We start from the raw sequence: 25,388 nt of genomic DNA on the forward strand, positions 1-25,388 counted from the left end.
TCCTTGTAGTCACTGCAGTTTAGCACTGGGATAAATCCAGCCACCTCAATGCATGTTGCTATTACAGAACGCATGTATTTAAGAGAAGCTTGATGAAATAATTGCCTTTTGACCTTCAATTGGAAATAGACTTTGGTTTATAGATGAACCCTATTTGAAACAGCATCTTTTGGAGAATGACAGCAGTTAGGGACTGTTTATAGAATCATCGAATCGTTTAGGTTGGAAAAGACCTTTAAGATCATCCAGTCCAACCATTAACCTAACATTACCAAGTCCACACTAAACCAATTAAGGGTAGACTAGACTAAACCATGTCCCAAAGTGCCACGTCTACCCGTTTTTTGAACGCTTCCAGGCATGGTGACTCCACCACCTCTCTGGGCAGCCTGTTCCAATGCTTGACTACCCTTTCCGTGAAGAAATTTTTCCTAACACCCAACCTAAACCTCCCCTTGTTTAGTACAAGAAGGGGGTCAGAGATCTGTTTTGAGACCATAAAGACTCTCAGAATTGTCGTAAGTGGAAAAGAGAGGATGGAATAGGGTTTTTACAGCCAAAGCACAAATACACTTAGCTAGCTTCTGCATATATGAGTATTCATTTCCTTCAACTAAAGTAAAATTTTTGACACCTTATTAAGACAACTTCCATGTGCAAAGCTACTTAATAGCTGTAAACCTTTGTATCACTGTCAGTAGTTATAAACCTAAGGGCCCTGCTTTCAAAAAGGAGGAAAATCTTTAAATATCGAATAATCCTTAATAACTCCAATTTCTGTCATAATTATAGAAGGCATTTTGAATAATCAAATAGCAGAAAAAAATGTTTTACTTTGAATCCAAAGTGCAACCAGCCTTTAGGACATATTCCTTGTTGGTTGTGGTCTTTTGGAATCTCTTTCTCTATTTTCCATGCAAATTTACGTTTACAAATACAGGGAAGAGAGACAGTACAGTTTTCATCACCCCAGAGTCCTGTGTAAAAAGAAAAATCACAGTTCAACATTGGCTTGAGAACTGGAAAGGGTTTTTTTCTTAGCTAGCTTACATATTGTTAAGAAGGGTACCCATTAGTGGTTGAGTAAGACAAGATTCTACATCAAACACATTTGGACATACTGCATTACAGTGGATTCGATGGTCCATGGGGCTTATACTTTTATTTCCAGTTTGATTTTATGAAGTTAAACCCATTCCTCTACACTGAGTCACATAACATATGCCTGCATCATGTATTTAAAAAAATACTGGCTATGCAAAAAAAAAAAAAAAAAAAAAAGTACAGACATGATGCCTTTCAGATAAAATAGTTTGACTTCCTTACATTGAAAATTTTTGGCAAGATCCAGGTACTGACATAAACCACTGACCTGCTTAGGAGGAAAGTACATTTTTCAGTGGAACACAGTGCACTCGACAAGTTGTTGACCAGCTCCCATCTGCTGGCCAGCTGAGGGGGGAGGGTGGGCAACTCTTCCTTTTATCCAATGCTAACTATAGTAACACCAAACTCAAGCACTTGAAAGTCATGAATCAAAACCCCAACATTATGTGTGGAAAAAAAGAAGGGTATACATTTTCTCAATTTTGGTTTTTGAGGCTGAGATTATAAGATTACAACTGGATTAATTTTTTTCAGCCCTTCTGATAAATACAAAGCTGGATGTTTTTTCTTTCTATGGAACCTGACAGTTTACTATGACTTGAAGATATTCAGAAAACAGAGACTGTGAGATGACAGAAATCACTGGAATCAGCAGCACTGCATTTTTTTTTGTTACTGTAGCAAAATATAGAGCTATGTGATGATGAAAAGGCTAGCACCAAAACCACGGTACCCAAAAATCCCCCAGCAGATTGGCTATGGGATCAAAAATAAGCTAGAAACCTGAGTATTTAAAGTTGTGTGCTCATAGAAAAACAGTTTATAAACGTAGGAAAAATTATTGCTCGTCCATCTGGCTCATCTGGTTATGAGAAAACTGACTCTGAAAACCAGCAATGCATTAACATTTTTGCTGTGCCACAAAACAGATTCTTAAGTAAAACTAAAGATTCTGTATCACTGGAATGTTTGTATTTTGACATTAGAGTACTGGAACTATTAAATCCTATAGCGTAGTCTCTGAGCATATTCATGATATTTTAATATTCTTAACCATAAAAGCAGCTATGCAAATTACAACCATGTGACAGGACTATGTAATACAGGACCATGTAATATGGATTGCATTTCTTGAAAGCAATTAGAATAAAACCCCTTTAGCCAACAACAGAATCAAGTCACAAGTCCTGCAACAAAAGGAAATTGTATAAAATAAACCTGTTTGTGATGAAATGAAGCCACATCTTTTCCCTGCTTTCTGTGGATCTCTCTCCCTCCCTTCATTCCAGTTCTGGTATGTTACTGGTGATTCATCTCTCCAGCTGCACAGAAATATTGAGAGTGTAGTTACACTTTTTCCTATCCTTAGCTAAAAATACAACCTCCATTAAAAGTGTTTGTAAGCAGATACAGGGTAGAAAGTGCCCCTTTATTAACTAAGCTTTAAAAAACCAGAAAACCACAAGGCTGATATTCATGTCTTTGGCTTGTATCTTTTATACCCTTTTAGAAGAAATACCATACCACGGAGATAAATGAAGGGTAATATATTCTGAATTATATTTACATGGGAACTGAAGTTGTCTCTTGAATATCCCACTCAGTCATCAAATGGTTTTACTGCATCAGACTGAATGGCAGCCTGTAAACAGAGCAGCTGAAGTGTAGGTATTCTTACCGAAATTCATTGCTGAGGTTCTCTGTGTGCAATCCAATCCACCAGTGAACATCACTATTCGATAGCTATAAAAAAAAAAAAAAAGATGTTTTGCCATATTTGCCACATTAACTGTTGTTGCCCTCTTATTAAAGCATTAACCCCTAAAATCAGGCTGTTTGTATTCAGATGAATAGCATCTCCATTGGGTTCCAATGGGAAGAACAGGTGCTAAATCCTGCCCATATTAATTTAATGTCTTCAGTAAGGTTATTCATGTAAGTAGAGCATGATTTAGCCCCCAGTTTCCACTGGATTGCTGATGTATCTTTTGTAAATTCGGAATTTACAGTTTTAGGAATTTACAGCCTATCTGGCTTGAAAAGGACTGTAGTCTTAGGCCAGATTTTGTTTTTCCCCTAACTCCTAAAAACAGCCAATAGCGAATATTTCCTTTTAGCATTAACATACTGCTGGTCCTTAATGATTCCAAAATGTTTTCTACGAACATTTACTGACTTTGTCTAGCCCATACAAGATATTCCTAGAGATGCTTTCCAGACTGATTGTTGTTCTCATGAAAGGGTCTAGACCTCCACTCCTAAAAGGCAAAGTATTATGGAAAAGTCACAGAAATAATGTAATTCAAACAGCCACTTATTATTGCTGTGCTGAGTTGATTCTGCCTTAAACTGGAACGGGCTTCACTTTCAGGGTTAGCCACTCAATAGTCACAGTTTTGGGGTCGTTGGGAAAGAGCCAACAACAAAAAAAAATGCTGCGAATGTGCAGGACACTGGAAAAGCCACCCTGCCTCTCAGAAGCATTTATTTTCTTCCAGAAAGAACTGAAGTGCAGCCTCTGTTGTGGCAGCCACGCTGTCCTTGGAGTTATAGTTAGGATTTCACCAGCTTACAGCTTATACAGCAATATCCAAGGAAGAAAATAGACATTTCTGACAAAAAGGAGACTCAGGAACGCTGTCTGATTTGGTATTGCCTAGCCCCTGAGTTTAGTTTTCTAATCACGACACTCAGCCTGCACATTACAGTTTTTAAAGGAATAGTGAAAAATGTGATTTCAAATTCCACGCTAAGAAGTTTTGACCAAGTTTTCTAGTGACACATGCAACGTCTATTCAGACTTCTGAGTATTATTTTAGTGATTGCCATCCTTACTCCTGCTTCCACAGGAAAATGGTTACAATCGCTTAGGGACACACTCGGCTATACTGGGAAGCTTAGCCAAAGGCAGCAGGCTTTAAAATAGCTGCATACGTTATATTCCGAGATGAAACTTCAAGGAAGTTATAAGCTATTTCTGGCGTAAATTGTTGGTTTAAATCCAGTTCATCATGTTTTGACACAAAATTACTTAAATAGCAGATAAAAATGACGAATAATTCCTTGGAAACTTAAAACCCCCATCTTAATACAACACAATTCTACTTATGCTTTCTATTATAAGCTAAAAGCAGAGGCGGCTGTACACAATGCAAGCAAAACTAAGCCAGTGTAGCTCGAGAGCTTTTCTACCCAGAACTATTTGTTCTTTTAAAGATTATGCTATGATATCCCTTTACATTACTGCTGTACAATTTTGCCTTCACTACGGCAGATTATTCAATTTTCTTTTATTTTCCTTATTTTGCTTTTACTGAGAACACCTGAAAGAAAACAGACTTGGTTTCTTGGGAATTCATCTGCTTCTGCAGCTATTTCTCAGCTTCAAATCTGTTACCTCAGAGTGGTTCTACAGAAATTCTGCTTTCATCCAGAGGAAGGAATTTAGAGACAGATGTCTTTTTTCCCCACATAAATATCCATAGTCACAAAGGGGTTTAATTCAGGAGATATCATACAAATGTGTGGACACATGGGAATGTTGCCCAACCTGGCATACACAGAGGAAAAGGTCATCTATTCTGCAAGGTCATAAGCACCCACTTCTATGGTTTAGAGCTCTAGATTTAATTAAGGTGCAGGGAAATTGGTAATTCTTCATTCTTGGCCAGCTCTCCCCAAGAGTAACCTTTCATATCATCACATTGACGATTTAAACGACAAAGACTGTTTCAAACATCTGGACTTACTGCCCACCTCATGCTAACACACCCATTGAAATGTCCCTCGGTATGCTGTCTCAAATCCAGCTGCAAGTTACTGAATGGGAATGGAGCGTAACTGCGAAACTGCGCGGGATTAGGAGACATCCGGGTGGATGCAGAACCGGTGTGTGAACACCTGAGGAACCACAACGGGTCCCCTTGGTCATGGAGGAGTGGGGAAGAAGAAACAGAGAAGAAACAGAGAAGGATGTACGCCACATGTGAAACAAACCCTTCTCTTTACCCCCTAATTACTTTCGTAACTTTGGGATAGGAAGCTGGTTTTTGCTCCTCTTGGGTCTTTTGAGGCAGACTAACTGACCTGCTCATTGGCAGAGATGATTCTGCAGATTCTGAAATGTCACTGACTTCTTTAGCTAAACAGGGCTTCAGGGAGGGATTTGGGAAACAAAGATAGCAAGAGAATTATTTCTAAAGTAAAATGTCTTTCGAATTCTACCTGGAGCAACAGGCAGCCAGATATTCCAAAAGATGCAGCAGAAAATAGCCAGTTACTACCTGAGGGTTTATTTTTTCAAGGGGGTAGTTTTTGTTACCTTCTTAATTTTATTTTGAATAAAGGCTTGTTCACCAGAAGAATTTATTGTTGCCATTCCACTGCGAAGCCAGCCACAGACAAACTCATAGGTTTCCCAGTCCGTAGGACTGACATGGAAAAGATATTCTGCTCCTTGATAATATGACCACGGCAGCTCTAGAAAATGAGCAAAAGAGTCAGTGTGTGCAGGGGTAAAAATTTATTTCAAGTCTCATTCTTTGTGACCCCTGTGGCCCACCTTCAGCCACATCTCAGAGGACATATATGCCACAACTAACAGCAGAACCATATTTAGCATACCAATTTATGAAAAAAAAATTCACTATGCGTACATATTTTTTTAATATATTCTATCCCATGATACTGCAGTAATATTAAGATTGTTGCAAAAGGCAGTTTTAATGTGATGGAGAGGTTATCAAACTCCTGTGCTTATTACTGGCAACGTTCCTTTACCTAACTGAGGTAGTATCTGATGTTTCAGTGTTCCTAAACAAAAGAGTGGCAGATTTTGATCTGTAGCAACCAGTTCCTACAGAGTTCCTTAATGTAAATTTTTAACTCAGAACATTCAGTTACTTCATTTTTACCAATGGCTTAAATTGTATTTCCAAGTCACAATGTTTCGTGATGTGAAAAAAGAAAATGTTTTCATACCAGCTATGTACCAATCCGGATTCTTTGGTTTAACACCTGCAAAAATACACAAATAAATGAAAACATTGCTGATTGAGAATGACAAGAGTTCTTTCACTGAAATTGCTTTCTCCACGTGGTAAGGATCTAATCAAAATCATGAAGAATATTGCTATTCTCGTTCAGGGACAAAAAAAAGGAGTTAAACATGGAATAAAAGAAAATAATTGCCACATTTACTGAACAACATTTTTAGTAACCTTTATAAATAAGAACTTTGATTAACTCCCGCTAACTAACTGCTAATCATTGCTATCCAATTTTAAACTGACTGCACATATTAGACCTCTTAACTGGCCAGCAAACCCTAGTGTCCATATATAGCTTTGCCATGATTTCATGCAGAAGACCAATGAGGAGAACTCCAGATGTGGCTAAAAAGCAGGCCTTCAGGTATTTTTTTTCCTTGTCTCTCCTGGATTGCAAGTAATGGGTATAATAGACAATGTATGTTAATTAACATTTTACCTTTTGGTATTTTGCATATCCATTCACGCTTTTCATTGCAGTGTGCTGGAAAGACGGTTCTATTTACTTTGAACACACCACAGTTTCTTGAGTCATCTTCAATATACTTGCTCTCCAGAAATGAAGATACAACCTGAAAACAGCACATTCATTACCTTTCACTGACAATCCAAAATGAAGCATTTCAAAATCTCATCATGGAGAAAAAGGAAGGATTTGGAGATGCGTGTATAGTAAGAACATCATAAGCAACACTAGAGGATCACCTAAATTATGGCAGTATAATCCGAAAAAAAGGGTCCATAATCATGTTCTCTCAATGTCCTGTTCAACTCGTCCATCTTGTATCAGATGCCATCTTCGTAAAACTAATTGAGTAGCTATGAAACCTACCAATTTTTTGACATGATCAGCAGTAGTTGCCCCCATCTAACAGACTTTGCTTTGGTTCAACATGGCGCACGACTGAACTTTGCACTCGCATTCTGAAATGACTTAAGTAACAATGGCAGAGCTGGCACTGTTCTTTAAGGCTGAAAACCAATTACAGTTTAAAAACTGACCCTTCTTCAGTTGTTTGATGTTTAAATCCCAGGTACTAACCATTACTGTGGCATGTGGCACCAACATCTTCAAGGATGCAAAATCAAAAGTGGTATTAGAAAAGACTTAGCTCTGAATGCAGGCATGAACCTAACAGTCATAGAACAAATAAAGCCTGTAAGCACAGCTCTAAGGCTTTCCAGTGTGTGTGCATGTGTATATATGTACATATGTGTGTATACACACACGCGCACGCACGCACACACGTGTTCACTCTGCATATGCCTGGTCCTGGGCTAAACGCAATGTGCTTTGCAGGAGAGCACACATCTGCAAAACTTTATAATCGTACCCAATGCCTTTTGCAGTTGCAAAAGCCTTCTGCACAGGCTGCTATTTTAATAGTAGTGCACTATTAATCCTAGTGTAACAATTACTTTAAGTGAGGTATGTGGATACGAAAACCAAAGAGTTTTCCTGGCCAATATTTGCTCACAAGGCTCATTTTTGTCAACTTATGCTCAGATACGACTTGACAGATTACTGAAATATACAGTATACAGATAGTTACAGGTGTTTTGTCAGACCACTGCCATATCCCTCCTGAAAGCGGGTTTCTTTTGTTAAATCCAATCCAGAACTGTCTTTCTTCTGTCCTGTGATGGAAACAAAGAAAATAACATTTCTCATGCACTTTTTCCCTAGCTATTTCAGAAATTATTTTTTAAATAGTGCAAATACCCATATTCATTTCTTCTTGAATTCAATATATCAATATTCAATATATGTAATACATTTCTTAACTTTTTAGTATCCTTGAAGTAAACTATGGTTTTCCTACTAAAATGCTGAATTATATTTTTAAAGATGAAAACAGTTAAAATAGGATTAAAATTGTTGAACCTCCACTTCAACGGGGAATGTTAACTCGCAAGAATATCACCTTGATATTAACAGTTGCTCGACATCTACTACAAAGATCATCTTCAAAAAAAATCACATTACAGTGTTGCTAATACACTTCTTTTCACTCATTTCTAAGTTCATGTTAGAGTAGAGACTTCTTCAGCCACTAGTAAAGAGGATGGAAGAACCTAAATTGTAGATTATTTTTACATATTAGTATGATTAAGATAAATCCTGCTGGTGTTAAAAAATATATTTACCTATCAAAAATTGTATATAATAAATTGTTTAAAAATGTCTCTTCATAGACATGGCTAAAACTAGCAAGATGTGCTCCAAAATCTTGGCATAATGCTTCTGCTTCATCCCATGTTCTTCTCATCAGAACTTTTTCGTTGTGAAATATCTGCAATAAAATAAACACTGTCATAAATGTAGTTGATTTTGGAGAGCAGTTGTTACAGAAACCCATAAATCAAATACTGTTCTCAGTTTTCCCTACAGAAAAGCCATGTATAGTTCTGATCCTTAAGACTTTCACTCACTTCAAAATGCAGTGAAGGATGGTAACGATTAATTTTTGTTTGTTGAGTGGAAGAAATAATGCTTTATCAAAAATATTTTAGGAAGTGTGTATCCCTAAGCTGATGTACAATCAGAAAAATTCAAAGCAAGTTTGTCACGTACCTTGTAACAGTTGAGCAGATTAGCTTCTGACTCCCATCCAAAATAGCAGGAACTCAAATGTTTTTGAAAAGTAAGTTCAGGTTCTTCATAAGAGTTGATTTTTTGCTTGCACAATGACATTGCTTGGAAGCTCTTACAGCTTTTCACCTCCCAGTAACCAACGGGGTGCTGCCCTCGCATGGCCACACATCCTCCGGAATGACCTAGACATGGGAGTAAGTGTTGAGTATCAGAATAAAGCATTTGAATTTTGTGATTTTTTTGGTGAAGTGACTGCTTTATTGGCATCAGGTTCTGGATAAAATCTCGATGAACTTACAAAAGCAGCAAACTCTCTGGTCAGCGCCCAGCTTATAAGCCTGTCTTGGCTGACTTGAGCTTGTAAAATGAACTATGATGAAGGGCTCCTCTCACAACATGCAGGAGATGAAATGCAATTTAAAATAGTGCTTTTGCAAACTGTAGTAGTAAAGCAATAAATGTAAAGAGTCCAAAACTAAGAAGCAATCAGCGAAATGGAGTCTTTATTACTATGTCTCTATTCTCAGGTATTGCTAAGAGGTTTACATTTCAAAGGTTGAACAACTATTTCATTTTTGGGGGGTTTGTTTGTTTGTTTGTTTTCTTGGAATGTTTGCCTTTGGATTACTATAGAACAAACAAAATCAAACAAGCAAACCAAGTATCAGCACACCAAAGGAGAAGAAGAAACTTCCACACAGTGCTCTTATTGACAGAAATGTATCTAAGGCAATCTCTACCCTCTTTTTCTTCATATCAAATGCAAATTACAAACTGTGACTGTTACTGAATAAAATTCATGACTTCTCTGGGACCTTTTGCTGGGAGTCTCAGGAAGCTCTGATGGCCTCCTTGAAAAGGCCATAAAGAAATGTATGAAAACCATCTCACAGAAAAAGAAAAATTTCAGGGATTAGCTGTGTCTGCAAGGAAAGCATGGCTATTGATTTTCCCCCTGCCACACCGGAGAGCGGGAAGAGTGACAGCACCCGGGTGGAAAGCAGGGAAGGAAGCTCCGGCTTCTCCACAACTGCCAGCTCATCTAACTCAGTCCATGGTAGGAAGTTACCGAGTTGACGGAAAATGTAAGCTTATCTCTCTGCTCTCTTGACCAGGCAGGCAGGAAAGGACCGGGACTCTTCGGTCACTGCGAAGCCACTGCTGGCAGGGGGAAAAGAGCACAATGCCCCCCTCCAAGCCATTTCTTTTTTTATCGGCATGTTACTCACGTGGCTGGTACTTGTTCCAGTTTGTGTAGCTCACAGAGCGATTCTTCCCCGCTGTACTTAGCCAAAAGTATTCTCCTGTGTTGTTAAGGTCTTGCAATCCTATCCAAAAATAAGTTCTCTCAGATTTCACCATGCTACGGATCATGCTGTTGATAAAAGCTTGTTCAAACCTTCATAAAATAATAAAGACAAGAAGCTTATTAGAATAAAATAGGTCAACTGGTATTTCAGTGAATAGCGCTCATGAAATGATTTAAATTATGCGAGAAAAGTATATAAGAGGTATTTAATTTTCTTTATAGAATGCTGTGGGGAACTTCAGGCACAAGTCTGTAGCGTAAACCACAATTTTTCCCTTTTTTTTTTTTCAGCATTTGGGCACATAGAAACAGTAGATTAAGATCTTATAAGCTCAATGCTTGAACTACAAGATGTAAAGACAGAATATATTAATGATGCACAAATAAAAATCAGAAACTCCTTGTACGAAGGAGAAAAGGTAGTGGGCTCTGAAAAAGCTACAGGAGAAAGAAAAGAAAAAGCTCTGCACAGAAGTATCCTACTGGAACCGGACACACAAACTAGCACTAAGAAACTGGAGCTGAAGCACTCAAAGCACTAGCTGATCTAACTACAGAAGGAATCACTTTTTCCTTCTTTAATTTCTTCATTAAAGTTATGTGAGAGATGTACACCTTTTTGCAAGTAATAATTGTTGCATATAGTAACCCATTTGTCACTTAAATGTAATTTATTCAGACATAATCGGTAAAGCATTATACAAAAATGCTTCAGTTTATGAGCACATTTAATCAGCTTCCTATGAAAATATATACAGCAAAGTAAATTCCCAGTTTGATAAAGACTTATATGACTTCTTGGTTTCACACACTGTGAAAAGAACAGCTAAATACCATAAGGATGACATTAACATAAAAAAATGGAATGTATCTGTAACACTGAGAGTGACTGAGAACTTCCATTTAATTTTCACTTCCTCTGCATGTTCTCTTTTTATTATCAACTCTCCTTCCTCTACAATCTACTTCATTAAAAATGAATATTTTAGGATCAGTACACTGAAAAGTTTTTGCATTTTTCAAACTAGAACAACAAACCTCAGCAGCAATTAAAAAAAAAAGCTAAACTAACAACTAGCTTGCTTTGCCAGTCCTACACTGGAACTGGGAACTAACATAATAAACAGTGACGGCTACACTCAGCAAAAATCAAATAAAAAGAAATAAGCAGAAAAAGACAGAATATGTGCTTCCAGTGATGTGCAGCGTGTCCTCAGCTCCCTGTGACATTTGAGCTGCAAACGCTCGGGTGCGAGAATTCATCCTTTATCCTCCCGGTAAGGATTACTGTCATGCTGCAGTACAGCACTGTATGCATTGTGCACAATCCTGAAACCATCTGGAAGGCCAAATTCCCATCGATATAAATCCTTATGTGGGGTAGCCTGTGTTTTCTTAAAATTTCTAGCTATCATTCCTCTGATTGCTAGTAGTTACAGCACTTCCCCCGTCCTAAACATGTAGACATGGCACTTTGGGACATGGTTTAGTGGACATGGTGGTGTTGGGTTGATGGTTGGACTGATGATCTCAGAGATCCTTTCCAACCTTAATGATTCCTAGTTTTTACTTTCATTAAAAATAATCCAGCCACCAAGCCAGGAAACTTGAAATTATTACTCTACCCTTAACTGGTTTAGTGATGGACTTGGTAGTGTTAGGTTAATGGTTGGACTGGATGATCTTAAAGGTCTTTTCCAACCTAAATGATTCTATGATTCTAAAGGGAGGGGAGATTTCCTTAAGGTTTGGGTTTGTTGTTTTGTTTTGTTTTTTTTTTTTTACAATAAATACATGGAGGTTTAAGTATGTATGTAATATATCTATCAGTATGTCATAAACTTTAATGGGAATCCAACATCTAGGGTAAATCACAAAGATATCAGAGAAAACCCAAGCATCTGGACATCTGCAGAGGAGAAAGCCTTTGCTGAAGCTGGAATACAGGTAAATAGGAACAAAGCAAGGGAAGACAGACCTCAAATGCATTCAAACTTTTACTCTCTCCCCGTTTGCTGAGAACTCACATAAAATGCTAATACATAAGTAGAAACATTTATCAAACATTAACTGATTTGGATTAAAATTTGAAATATTTTGATTATAAAAATTAAATATATTTTCATTTTTCAGTATAGTTTCCAAGTACACTAGTAAAGTTTCTTGAAGATGTTACATACCTCTGTAGACAGCATTTTGTTTAGATTCCTGCACGCTCACGTGTGCACATTGCTGTAAGTGTTTATTAGCCTAACGATTGCTTTTTACTAAATTTATTTTCAATTAAAAAAATGAAGCAAAGCGCACCTTTGATTTTAGCCAATGTTAGTAATTATGCTCACCTCTCACACAAATATTATTTCATAACGGTAATATCTTTTGCCATGCAACACTTTCTAAAGTTAGAATAGCTCTTGTTAGAGGTATCTTCACGCTGTCTAATAGGATTAACTACCTGTTTGTTACTGATACAAGTGCAGATGGGCAGAAATAACCACTGGAAGCATGTTCAAAACTTCGAGGGGTACTGTCGATTTTGTAACAATATCCACCATGTCTTTCCCATCCCTTAAAAGAAATGAACATTATTTTATAGATTATTAATTATTATATAGTTAAAAACTTGATCCCCTTTTATAGTTTGTTTGATCATCACTGATGTCCCTATAGTTCTTCTCCTTTTTACTGTGGTTCAAGACTAGTTACCCTCAAGGTCACTGAAAACGTGGTAAATTTAACAAAAGTTTAAAGTTTAAATCCTTAAATTGTGCAAAAACTGGCTTAACACACACACACACACACGGTAACATGTGGCAACAGTTAAAGCACTCTCCCCACATAGTACTTCCAATTTTATACTTTGAATGTTGTTTTACTGACTGAGTTTTGGGGAGGTATGCCAGGCCCCTCAGCCAGCCATCTCTTCGGCATGAAGCGTGTAGTAGCACTTGCTGGTTTCCACCCATAACTCATTGCTGATATCTAATACCTGAAGTGCAGGGCAAACACTGCCATGTCAGATTCATTTAAGTTGTTATAAAAGAGGATTACAGCTGCCCTTTGTCTTCAACTGTAAACAGAAATATTTACTCCAGAAATCGCGGGCCTTTCATACAGCAATGCACTCTAGTGATTTACCTTTTCTCAGCTCCCTTTCTCATTTTCAAATAGAACTTCCAAATTTAAAAAAAAAAAAAAAATTTACAATCATCCTATTTTAATAACGCAGAATTAAAATTACACATTTTCATGGTTTATCAGATGAGCCAGAACACTGAGTCTATGGCCAGCGTGCCTCATTTCTTCTTATTATTAATCTTTTATTTCCTACTATTCATCTCTGGGTGTCCAGAAGACGCTACCAGGACTGGTGTGAATTCTGCCTGTGTGAGTTCACGTGGTGTACCTGCCTGGTTGTCCTGCTTGAGTGTTTTAAATGATCAAGAGAATAATGAAATAATGAACGGTCTCTGTCTAAACTTGAAGCCACACACAGACAGAAGAACCAGTCGATCTCGCTTTGCCTCTTCCCAGCGGGAGGTGCTCACAAAGCAGCACAGCAGGGCACAAGCACAGCACCCAGGCGGGCACCATCAAGCAGCGCTTGACGGTGACATTAACAGCAAAAGGAGAAAAAAGGGGAAACAGATAAGCTCTTTTTCTGTTATCCATCCTCAGGTACAATAAAACGCACAAGAAGATGCTGCAAACCTATTCAGGCCAGCAATCAAACACTATGCACATCCTTCAGCCCTGCTGAATACGGGGAGGCAAATTTCAGCTTTTAGTCAGGAGTGTGTTTGCTGTCAGGGTAGCTGACAGCTCTGCTGCCTTTTACTGTCATCCCCCTTCAGTGCTTGGAAGATGGCTGGGCTCAGCCCTTCCTATGGACGCAAGCACAGAAGCAAAATGAGCTGTAGTATCTGTAAAAACTATCTGTATAGTATTTCTGTGGTTTCACCTGAGAACAACACATATGCATTGCTCAGACGCTGGCTTTGCAAACAAAAATAAACTGGATTGAGGCTCTTCCCTATCTCCGTACCAACGAGCTGGGAATTCCCCACGGAAAAAATGTGTTGGGAGGTGCCGAGGGCTCTGCAGCGCCCAGGGACCCAGCGGGCTCCCGGCAGTCCCGCAGGGGATGCAGCAAAGCTGCTTTCATTTGATATGCACTGAAACTTGGGGAAGTGGGGGCTGGAAGAGGGCTAAGTATCAACCGAAAAACCCTCTATGGGGACGCAGGTAAAGAAACAGCAAATGCCTGGTTTCCTTCAACTGGAATTCTTGAGTGATAAATGCACTGGTTCGAATGAAGCAAACACAATCATCCTAACCTCTTGGAAATTTTAATCTGGAGCAAATGGCACTGCATAAGCTTCCTCTTAAAGCTGTCTTGGTGCCTAAAGACTGGAGTAAAGTAATTTGACGCTAATCTTTACTTTAAAAAAAAAAAAGAAATTGTGGAGTAACTGGAGGCTGGTAAGCTTGCATGAGGGCAAGCACAGATTGAGAAATTCCAAACTTAAAAGGCTGAGTACTTGGTCAATAAAATGGCAGAAGGCATTCTCTACAGATAAATATGAAGTGATGCACATGGGGACCTCCCCTGCACCCCCCAATCATTTCATGTCTGAAGTGAGGGACACCTATTTCACTCCCACCGTGCAGGAATGAGATTTGGGGGTTATGATGGTTAAGTTTCATGAAACAACTCAGTCAAAAAGTCAAATTGAACCTTAAAAATTTTGAAAAGAGAAAGAACCGAGAAGGTTACTCTGACCACATTTTACCATTTTTTTGTAGTTCTGACCCCCAACCTCAGAAAAGGACATTAGAAAAGAAGGGCATCAAGGATGAGGAAATGTATGGAGCTGCTTCCAAATAAGCAGTAACTGAGCAGGCTGGGACTCTTCAGCCTGGAAAAAGGAGATGCCTTTGGGAGGGTATGACACAGGTCTACAAAATGGTGAGTGCCATGAAGGTGGGCCACTACTTCAGTACAAGACCTTGGGGATGACAAACAAAGCTAAGCTAGCAGGAGGAAGGTTCAACATGGAAAGAAGATGGCATTTTTTCATTCAAAGGGTAGTAGATTTATAGATCTCCTCACTAAGTAATGTTGTGAATGCAAAGAGTTCGCATGAGTTCAAGGGGAAACCGGACAAACACTTGGAGGTGATACCCAATGCAGGCTGTTAGACACACCAATCTTAAAAGGCTCAGGAAATCCCCTGAAAGGTTGGGGGTCAAGGGAGAACTGGGGGAAGCGTTATCCATATTTGCCCTGCCCTGCTCTTCCCCAAACACCACTTGCAGCCACCTGCGGGAGGCAGAACACGAGGCCGAATGCACCCTTATCCTCAGCAGCTGCCCTTCTGCTCTTTATGAGGTTTTGTAACCTTAATAGCAATTCTCTTCTAAGAAGTACAATTCTCTCCTGTTACAACAGCCATAAAGACAAATGCTCAATTCAGTACTATACTGTTCTCTTTTGATGCACTAATTAAAGTGTAGAGGACCAGAGAAAGTCACGGGTACAAACACAGTCAGTTCTGCACACAGAAACCTCCAACTCGATTATCAAGCAGCTGACAGCTCCACAACATGTTTCAAAAGCTGGTTTAAAGAAAATGTTTAAAACTGTTATTTCAGTGTTGGGGAAAACTGCCCAGAGAATCTGACCTTTGCAATAAAATATTTATACTAATAGACTGCTGACTAGGAAAAAAGAGTAGTTGACCGGCTAAGGGAAGAAAGTGCTTAGCACTTTTTATGTCTTAGGATGATAGTAGTGTAGGAAAAAAAGAGCTCAGGTTTCTGGTAACTTGATATGGACATAGTGCAAAAACTGCAATCAGCAGAACCACATAAAATGTTAAAGGCTAGTTCATCCGATGCACAAGTCATAAAATCAACATGAGATGAAAGCTCAGTAATAACACATAAGACTGTAAAGCTTTAGAAAAGCAAACAACTGTGCCCAAGGCCAAAGCTCCCTGAGAATCTACTAGCAATCCACCATGAATGATAGTACGAGGTTAACGAAGCAAAAGATCAAATGTGAGAAATGCCAATAGATATTCTGTATGTTTAAGGTAAGTCAGCAACAGAAAATCGGGGAAAAAAAGGTAAATCTGGATGAAATAAAGACTTAGCACTGGAAAATTAGGCCAATAACTAGCAACAGCATGTACACGGAACGTTAAAAGAAAGTGAGTTGTCAAGAAAAAATGTCTGAAATCAAATGTAGTTTTAAGTAAGCGTAGTACTGACCTTTTTTCACTAAATGAATGTAACTTTTTTTACATTAGAAAGAAAAGGATCTATCGAAACCAAGCGACTATAACAGGGCTCAGCATATGTTTTTACAGGGTATGAAACATCAACAAGCAGAAATTTATCCCAAGTAGGCAGTTTGCCAGAACAGACCAAACTACCTATGACCAGTGATGCAATCTCTTGAGTCTCGACCCTGTGAGGTACCAGAAGTTGAAGTGCTGTCAAGCTCCTGACTACAACTGGAAGTCTTGATGCTGTGCACATTTCTCACATGGTCAGGACTGTGACAAACCTTTCTTACACTAGTAACACACAGAATTCTTGAGTGATGAAATACATTGGTCCAAATGAAACAAATGCAGTTACCCTAAACTTCTGGAAATGTTAAGCTGGAACCAAGCAGTTAACTTCTGCTTCCATAATGGTATGACCAGAACACTGGATCTGACCACTGTACGTCTGGGGAAAGAATGCATCTGACTCCAAACATCAGCTTCAACCTTCTTATAATTCAACTGAACTGGTTGTGTGTCTTGACCGCTCAAGAAAAAGGACAGGAAATTAAAAAAGGAAGACAATGAGCGAAAGAGTAAAGCAAGTTAGAGAATAGAGATTTTTGTTGATAGAAAAAGAGGTTCACAAAACTCCTCCAGAGTTTTGAATAAAACACAAAGTCTACAAGTTTGCTCTTTTCACACTGCGAAAAGGAACCGATGGCAAATAAAACCATACTTTAACACGTTACCCTTTTACTACCAGAATGCAGTGCCTAAAAGCCTGAAAACCTGTTGCAATGTCCTGTTTAGATAGCTGCGCTCCTTCCCATTTGTGTTTGAAAGCAAAAGGAATGCTAATGTATGAGTGGAAGAGTTCACTCTCTGTGTCAATGAAACTGGTTGTTTTTCACCCTGACATTCCATTTCAATGTATGAAAACCATGTGTGGGATGAGGCATCATGTAACAGTCATTATTTGCACAGATGGTGGACAAAAGGGTTTTCACTTTTGATCTAGAAAGAAATAGAAACTTGGGTCACAACCGCTGACAACACAACAAGCCATGAAAGGCATCTTGGGAAAGCTTTTAATCTTACATTAAAATTTAGTTTACATACTTCTAAGGCAAACAGTGAGATTTTTCCCAGCAAAACATGCATGTCTTTAATATGAAAAACTGAAATTATCTATTTACATCCATATGTTCCACAGCTACATTTAGAGGTTTCCTATATAATTCTATTTTATTAGTAAGACTCTAAAACAAACAAAAACCACAAAACCCCTTACCTCTGGACAACTTGATTCCTGCTCAGGAGAGACATTATTAAATTCCCCTGCTTTTTTGCAAATGTAGAAGGATCTGTCTTCACATTTTTTAACCTTCCAGCGTCCCTCCTAAGGGATAAAAAGAAGTATATTCTGTGCATACTCATATTCTCATGCATATCTAGACACACATTAGATTACATTCCCTCCTCCTATTTTAACTTTTCAGCAAAAACAAGTCACTCTATTAATCTATTTTTCCTTAGATGGACCATTTATTTCTACCAACACTGTCAGCAGGACTTTTTGAATCAATCATACAAAAGGGTTTGTCTCTCTGAATCACTCTTTGGTATGCAATGCATCTTAACTAACACTATGGCCATGTCAGAGCACTTACTTTTCAGAACAGATGGGAACTTTCTTCCTATCTATTATAGTTCTTTTTAAGATTAATCTTTATATTTGAATAGTCCTTACTCAAGATATTAAAAAGTTTGTATGATATTAATTTTCAGACATCTATATATAGGGGACATGTACCAAAAATAATGCTTGAAGAATTTTACCTTGAACCTCCTTTTCCTTTGTATTTTACATTTGTTTGTTTACACTTGAAAACTGAGTAAAATATAGTTTTATGTATCTAAAAGTCACAATTTTACCAAAGTCCTATTTTCTGCTTCCAATGGGAACCCACTTTTCCAGACCACTGTAATTGTCTTGGCTTTCCCATGAGTTAAAGATTGCAACCTGGACCCACTACTGGAGAGACAATAGAAACTCTTTTTGATACAGTTTTCACACTTAGACAAAACATACTTTACACAAAAAAATGGATTATAATGCTACTTACATAAGTCATGTATTAGTGAATTTAAGTACTGTTAATTGTAAAAGTAAATTTATGACCAAATTATGAAAAAATTGACAGTGCCATGAATACTGGTAACACAGGACATAGTGTTATTTGAACACTACCCCCAGTTTTACAACACCTGACTGATTTGGGGTCAGCCTTACTGCTCTCAACTTCTGTAATTTTATGTAGATCTAGACTACTATCTGGTTTTGAAAGTTGTTACATAAAACTTAGAAATATTGACAGCAAGATAAAATAGGCATAGCTGACAGTTTTTCAACACATGATCTTGCAGTTTTCAAGACCAGAACTGATGCATCGTAAATTATGATATACACTACTTGGATTTTAAATTACCTTGTCTTTATCAAAATACCTATTCATATTTGTTCTCTTACATTTGGCAAGCTTTATGTATGTAACATTTTTTATTGAACGTAAGCTCAAAATCTATGATTAATTTTGTGTGCATCAGCGCTGCAAAATGTATTGGTTTCTAAAGGCTACACTGCATTTATCACAACATGAATATATTAGGAATCAAAACCCGAAGTCATACTACAGGTCATGGTTTAAAAAAGTACGCACAGTGAGAAAATAAATTATTATGAACTAAAATAAAAGTGTCTGCCTAATTCTTTCAAAAAGAAAAGGAAACTTACAGATCCTTGTGCTGAAACACAGAGCTGCCGTGTTCTTTGAAAGGTGTTAGGTTCTTGGCTGTGCCAGTTAGAGAATTTTACTGGAGTGCTATCTGACCACTCAAAAACAACAGGGGTGTTATTACTGTATAACCCAATCCACGTTTCAGTTACATTTTCTGTAAAAGAATAAGCGAGTTCAGATTTTAATGGTGAAGAAATGCCTGTTGTTTGTGTAACATCGACACCACCATTAAAAATTATTCATGGGGTTTTCTTAAGAATTATCTTGTTTCAGGAAAAAAAAAGCTGTGTAAACTTCAGGAAACCTTACTGATGAGATAATGTTCTACTGCCCTTGAAGACTAAATTGTTTGAAAAATAGATCAACATACGCAGCAATATGCTCTGAAATCCTGAAAAATACAAATCAAGAGCACATGCACTTTTTTGAAGTGCTTGGGGCGGAAAGCCCGACATGGAAGAGAAAGATTTCTTCTTATAATCTTCCTTGGCACACTCAGCTTTAGGTTTCTCTGAGTGATGTTTGTAAGTTCCAGTGACAGCACAGTTGCAGCCATAGTGGCTGGCAAACAGGAATGACAAGGCTAGCAGTTTGATGTAATGTCTTACTTGACCAGCTACTACAGCCAGAAAAAGTAGACAGGCTTTCAGGCATGTAAGCCCTTCTCCTGAATAGAAGCCTGAAGCAGGTCCGAAATAGAAGCAGCAGACTTTGAAGCCAAATAAAGCCGAGAACAACTACATCTATCCATTACAGCATCTCTGGAAATAATGGTATTTGGTATCTATGGAGAGTGTTAATAGAGGTGAGGAAGATGATACAGTGGTTAATCTCCTAAGAGAAAGACAGACAGGACAGCAAAGAGGATGGGTGGCAGGAAGGATGGTAACGGGAGATGATGTCCAGTAAATCCAGTGTAACACACGATCCTGCAACCACAGCTGATGGGACAGACTTGATAAACGTCACTGTGCCCCAGCTCTGGGAAGCTTAAACTCATGGCCAAACTGTGCAGCTTTGCCAGCACACCGATGTCAGCTGGAGGCAAAAAATATTCACTTTTCTTTGCTGCTGTTATGACAACAAAAGTCTTGGCATTGCTGCACCAAAGAACTTTTTTTCATTCAGTTCCTTGTGTAATCCTCATCCGAGTACTGCGTCCAGCTCTGGGGCCCTCAGCACAAGAAGGACATGGACCTGCTGGAGCAGGTCCAGAAGAGGGCCACCAAAATGATCGGAGGGCTGGAGCACCTCTCCTATGAGGCCAGGCTGAGAGAGTTGGGGTTGTTCAGCCTGGAGAAGAGAAGGCTGCGAGGAGACCTTATTGCGGCCTTCCAGTACTTAAAGGGGGTCTACAGGAAGGATGGGGAGAATCTTTTCAGCAAGGCTTGTTGTGACAGGACAAGGAGTAATGGTTTTAAACTAAAGGAGGATAGATTTAGACTGGATATAAGGAAGAAATTTTTTACAATGAGGATGGTGAAGCACTGGAACAGGTTGCCCAGAGAGGTAGTGGAGGCCCCATCCCTGGCAACATTCAAGGTCAGGTTGGACGGGGCTCTGAGCAACCTGATCTGGTTAAAGCTGTCCCTGCTCACTGCAGGGGGGTTGGGCTAGATGACCTCTAAAGGTCCCTTCCAACCCAAAGCATTCTATGATTCTATGGTAATTATGCTACTTCTTAGGACCATGTGGCCTAGCAGAACCCCTTCGATACACCCTGCTGCCATCAAAGGGGACTCTGCCAACATACTAGCAGCAGCAGCAGCAACTTTGCAGTGTAGACAAGGCCAGCTTGAAAGCAAAAGATACTGTGAATTGTTGTTGCTTCTAAGCACAATTCTTGCATAAGGATGATCACTGAATATTTTGCAACAGTTTGCAAGGAACCAGCCAAGACCAGGAAATGACAACAGCTAGTGTATTTGCTGTGGCCTCACTGTGCTTACTTTGTTGATTCATTTCTTTATTCTAAGTATGGTTATTGGAGAAGGTGATGCTATACATTTTTAAGACTCCTAAAAGGAGCATGCATCACGCTTTCTTTTTTTCTAAACATCATTTGGGTGTGCCATGTAATATAGTGCTTAAGTGGCTAACAATGTTAAAGGGTTGCACAAAAGAGCATCACAAAACATTTCCAGAATCACTGAACACTTTAAACTAACTCCCAAAACTCACCACTTTCAAGCAAGTTAAGAAGCAGCTCTGCATCTGCCATGGAGGATATACTAATGAGCCCGCTATTGGCACTTTGGCATGAGATAAAAGCATCGTTCCAGCTCTTCTCCTCTTTATGAAGTCTGTAGCAGTTGCGATTGTGTGGGTACCAGCCAGCATCACAACGAGTTGCATAATACTTCCATGTGTCTTTCAATTAAGCATACAAAGTTTGTGTATATTAGATAGAATTGCCAAGGTTATGCTATGTTCGTAACACATTCAGAGTTATTTTTTTAATCTTCAAATGCTGAAAACAGAGTCATCCAAGATCACTTAAGGAGGCCAAAACGCATGCTCCACGGAACATCACCTACCAAGCAAACTGAAATTTCTCCCACTTTATTTTATGATTCAACCATTTGGGCTGCTGGACTAGTGCAAACACACTAATGGATCTGTTATTCAGTTTAAAACGTATTCTATCTCCCTTATTACCTCTGAATCTGATTCAAAGCCAGCTAAAGCTTTTTCAGATGCATTACCTACAAAAAGTTTAGGTAAGTCCTTCCTCACTATCTGAAACAAGTAGGGAAACTTTCTTTTAAGTCATCAGGAAGAAGTTGAACCTATGTAAGTTGTTCTTATCAAAACAAAAACTGATGTTCTAATAAACTCAATTCTGCACTTAACTTTCCCACAGAATGGGAGTCTGAGGCATTCTATGTACTATATATCCTACACTCCTTATATAAACACTTTAAAAAATGTATGTACAATGCTTTTTTTGTATATCAAAAGTACACCATACCATAAAAATAACTGCAAATTTTGAGCTGCATTTATACAACTTTCTTCTCTGTGGGCCACTGGTTAATTCCATTCAAAGCTGAAAACCTATTTTTGAACTCAGCAGTGTGGCTCTATTGTAATATAAAGAGAATGAGCATTCTGTAAGCCTCTGATCATGTAAGGAACGAATTAAATGCTATGTATATTAAAATTATTTGTCAGTTTTAAGACTCTCAACATGTTTTCCAGGACCGCACTTAAACAGAAGAAAGTGTTCTTACATCAGTTAAAGTAAACTGTATTCAGCTTAAACTAGCAAACCCATACATTTAGTCCAGCTAAGACCCTGTTCTGCTGACTTTATATTCAGGTGGCTTTCTCTTGTTCTCCTTCCACACCCACAAACAGGATACAGTACCATTGAGAGACTTACCCAGTGTTTCATGCTCTGTCTTATTTAAATATTTTTTGCATACAAAAGGCAATCCAGATTCACATAAATAACTTTGCCAGCCGTACTTCAATTTTGAACTAATCACTGCACAATGATTTTCTCTAAAACGGGTATCAGAGACATCTGCAAACACATTTTTGAGAAGCACAAAATTACAAAAAAATAAGTTTGTTCTTGTAAAATGGTGTTGTAAGGCTCTCTGCATCTTATTGAATGAATGTATACACATGCCTGCACACCCAAACTTCTAGTAATATTACACCAATACTATGGACAACTGAACATTGACCATGATTTATAAATGTGTGGCAATCCCTCCTCCTTGGCTGCTGCTATCAGATAAGAGGCTGAAATAACCTCTAGTGTCTATGTTATATCTGCTGGTGGACAGACCTCAAGATGTAGCAAACCAAGTCACAAAGCTCATGTTAATGTGCTACTGTTAATTACAGCATGTTAATGTAAACAAATTTAAACTCCTTTCCTCCATGAAACCAGCTAGAGCATAGCTTTTAAATAAGCAACTGGAATCTTAAAAACACCTTTAAAAGTACATGATGAAAGGACTAGATCATGAATGCTTTGAACAGATCCATCTCAATTGATGCTACATCCCTAGAAGGGGCTTTTAGTTCATGAATATGAATAAATACTTCTACAAACAAAAGAGGTACGCTCGTCCACTTGATTCACTTTTCAAACGTAGCTGTAGGAACAACAGTCTTGTATCGAGCTGCAGTTACAGAGAGCATATAATTACACTGCTATAACATATCCAAGAGGAACATCAAGTACTTGCTCTCCAGTTCACAAACACTAGCGGTGCTCCATCTGACCACTGCCAGCCAGCATCTTCCTCCAGGCGATTCAGGCCCGTCCACAGCATCATGTCTGTGGCGTTTAACTGCCCTGAAACAGAAAAAATAAAGTAATACTTCATGCTCTCCCCATGTTTTAAAACACCTACAGATATGTATCTGCTGTCCTGACTTGTTACAACAGGAATAAAACAAAACTTCAAATCAGTCTCCAGAAAGTTCAGGCTGCTTTTAGTGTCCTTAGAAGAAGTCTATTACTTTGTTAATCAACACAGAGATGAAAAGGAATAAACTCACAAGTCTGCATCCTTCAAGAGCTACTCATCCTGCAAACCCTTCCTGCAGAAGTTGTTGCTGACCTTAGAAGTTAAATCTAGAACAAGCAGCTACATAAATGCTAGCCTGTTTCAGCTTTCCGTAAACCAAACAACTTTCAGTCCCTTTACAGCCTGCAGGCATATCAAAAAGCAAATGAAATAATGTTTAAAACTTCCTGTTAGCTTATATCCTGCAATTGAAAATCAGCAATAATGGGAAGCAACGGGCAAGAAACCTGAGGCAGCCTTTCACATCACAGCTCTACCACCCATTCCTCCGCTTGGTCCTCTCCACGCACACTAAAATACCCACAAAAGCCATGCTGTCACAAGGCTCTGCAAAACTTGTCTGAGATGCTTGCTGCACAAGGGAAAGCAAAAAGCTTATCAGAGAAGGAATACCATCCATTTATGAAAACAGACTTGGCATTTTTCCCATACAGGACATTTAGTTCAAGCCTGCAGAAATGTTCTTGTCATTCACATTTGGTGAAGTCCAGCTTGCAAAGAAAACTTAACAGGAGAAAGGGACACCAGGATACATTGCAGAGAAGGTAAATATTTGTATAATTCTGCAAAGAAAACAAACACACTCCATAACTCTAGCTGCAAGAATGAATGGGAGTCTCTGTGGGGAGGGAGAATTAAGACAATTACACCCTCACATAACACATACCACCACTTCTGCACTCGGGTTATTAAGGTCGTAACTCACCTTCACCCTTGCTTTTGCAACCAGCTCTACTGAGGTGTGTTATGTGACAAAGCCTCGCGAGCAGCAATGGGAGAGACATCACACAGAATACTAAGCTCCAAAGCTTACCCCTTTTTCACAGGTAAAGAGGAAACCTAACTACAGGCTTCCAACAAGGTCCCCAGAGAAATGTCTACTCACTGCTTAAGTTACTTATGTAGTTCTGCTCTTCAGGGTCGGTGACACTGAGCAGGTCTCCTCCTTGCAGCTGACAGGCAGCCCGTGCCTCACGCCAGGTCAGCACAGATGCGAGGTTGAACTGGTAGCAAACGTGCGTGTCAGGGTTCTTCTTCCAAAAAACATCGCAGCCGCTCTCTGCTCAAAAACAGACTCGTCACCAACAGCCCAAGACTACAAACTAATCAGAAATATAACACCTTGAACAATTCAATTAATTAATGACAGCATCCCACTGGAAGCACGATTATGAAGTCCTTTCACATTCCTTTGTTAAAGAACACATAGAAACAGGGCACTAACGGAATAAAATGTTGCTCCATATTTCATACGGTTGATAAAATACTCGGGAGCTGACCTGCCGCTGGTGGTGATTTTCACACCTCTCATGAAGCCAACAGAGCTATGTTTTCATTTACACCAGCTGATCATTTGTTCCTAAAGCTGAATGTTGAAATATTCAAAATATGAACACCTCACCCAACTTGTGGAGGAGCAGCCACTGGATCTCCTTCTATCTTGTACTCAAGAGAATAAACTTACTGTAATTACAAAATATAAGCAAGGCCGAAAATACCATCTATTATAATCGTTGCCCAGAAATGTGCATGACAGAGACACATTTACAGCTGGTTTTAAGATGCTTTGGAACAGAGATCTGAAATGTAGCTTGAGCAAGGAGGGTTTTTCCAAACCACTTCTGCTGATAGAAGATACTGTTTTGCTTATTCATGCAAGAAGCTGGAATATTTGTGAAGATTATACATGCAAAATCTTTCT

At 38.7% G+C, this 25,388-nt stretch overlaps 1 protein-coding gene across 2 annotated transcripts in view; it reads right to left on the reverse strand.

The window, feature by feature from the left end:
- The window catches only part of PLA2R1 (phospholipase A2 receptor 1), a 45,532-nt gene that overhangs the window by 13,316 nt on the left and 6,828 nt on the right, over nt 1-25,388 (reverse strand). The window contains exons 4-20 of one of the 2 annotated variants that reach the window (XM_075711444.1): nt 24,573-24,746; nt 23,338-23,451; nt 22,522-22,665; nt 21,318-21,506; nt 19,133-19,290; nt 17,630-17,737; nt 12,516-12,628; nt 9,981-10,150; nt 8,731-8,933; nt 8,304-8,449; nt 7,709-7,793; nt 6,595-6,727; nt 6,088-6,123; nt 5,429-5,586; nt 2,786-2,850; nt 2,326-2,429; nt 835-977 (exon numbers count right to left, since the gene is read on the reverse strand). In XM_075711444.1, the coding sequence (XP_075567559.1) occupies nt 835-977; nt 2,326-2,429; nt 2,786-2,850; nt 5,429-5,586; nt 6,088-6,123; nt 6,595-6,727; nt 7,709-7,793; nt 8,304-8,449; nt 8,731-8,933; nt 9,981-10,150; nt 12,516-12,628; nt 17,630-17,737; nt 19,133-19,290; nt 21,318-21,506; nt 22,522-22,665; nt 23,338-23,451; nt 24,573-24,746 (2,243 nt within the window). The remainder of the gene's footprint in view (nt 1-834; nt 978-2,325; nt 2,430-2,785; nt 2,851-5,428; nt 5,587-6,087; nt 6,124-6,594; nt 6,728-7,708; nt 7,794-8,303; nt 8,450-8,730; nt 8,934-9,980; nt 10,151-12,515; nt 12,629-17,629; nt 17,738-19,132; nt 19,291-21,317; nt 21,507-22,521; nt 22,666-23,337; nt 23,452-24,572; nt 24,747-25,388) is intronic. The other variant, XM_075711445.1, reaches the window with a different exon arrangement.

The sequence above is a fragment of the Pelecanus crispus genome, chromosome 5 (genome assembly GCF_030463565.1).
Source record: "Pelecanus crispus isolate bPelCri1 chromosome 5, bPelCri1.pri, whole genome shotgun sequence".
Classification (NCBI taxonomy): Eukaryota; Metazoa; Chordata; class Aves; order Pelecaniformes; family Pelecanidae; genus Pelecanus; species Pelecanus crispus.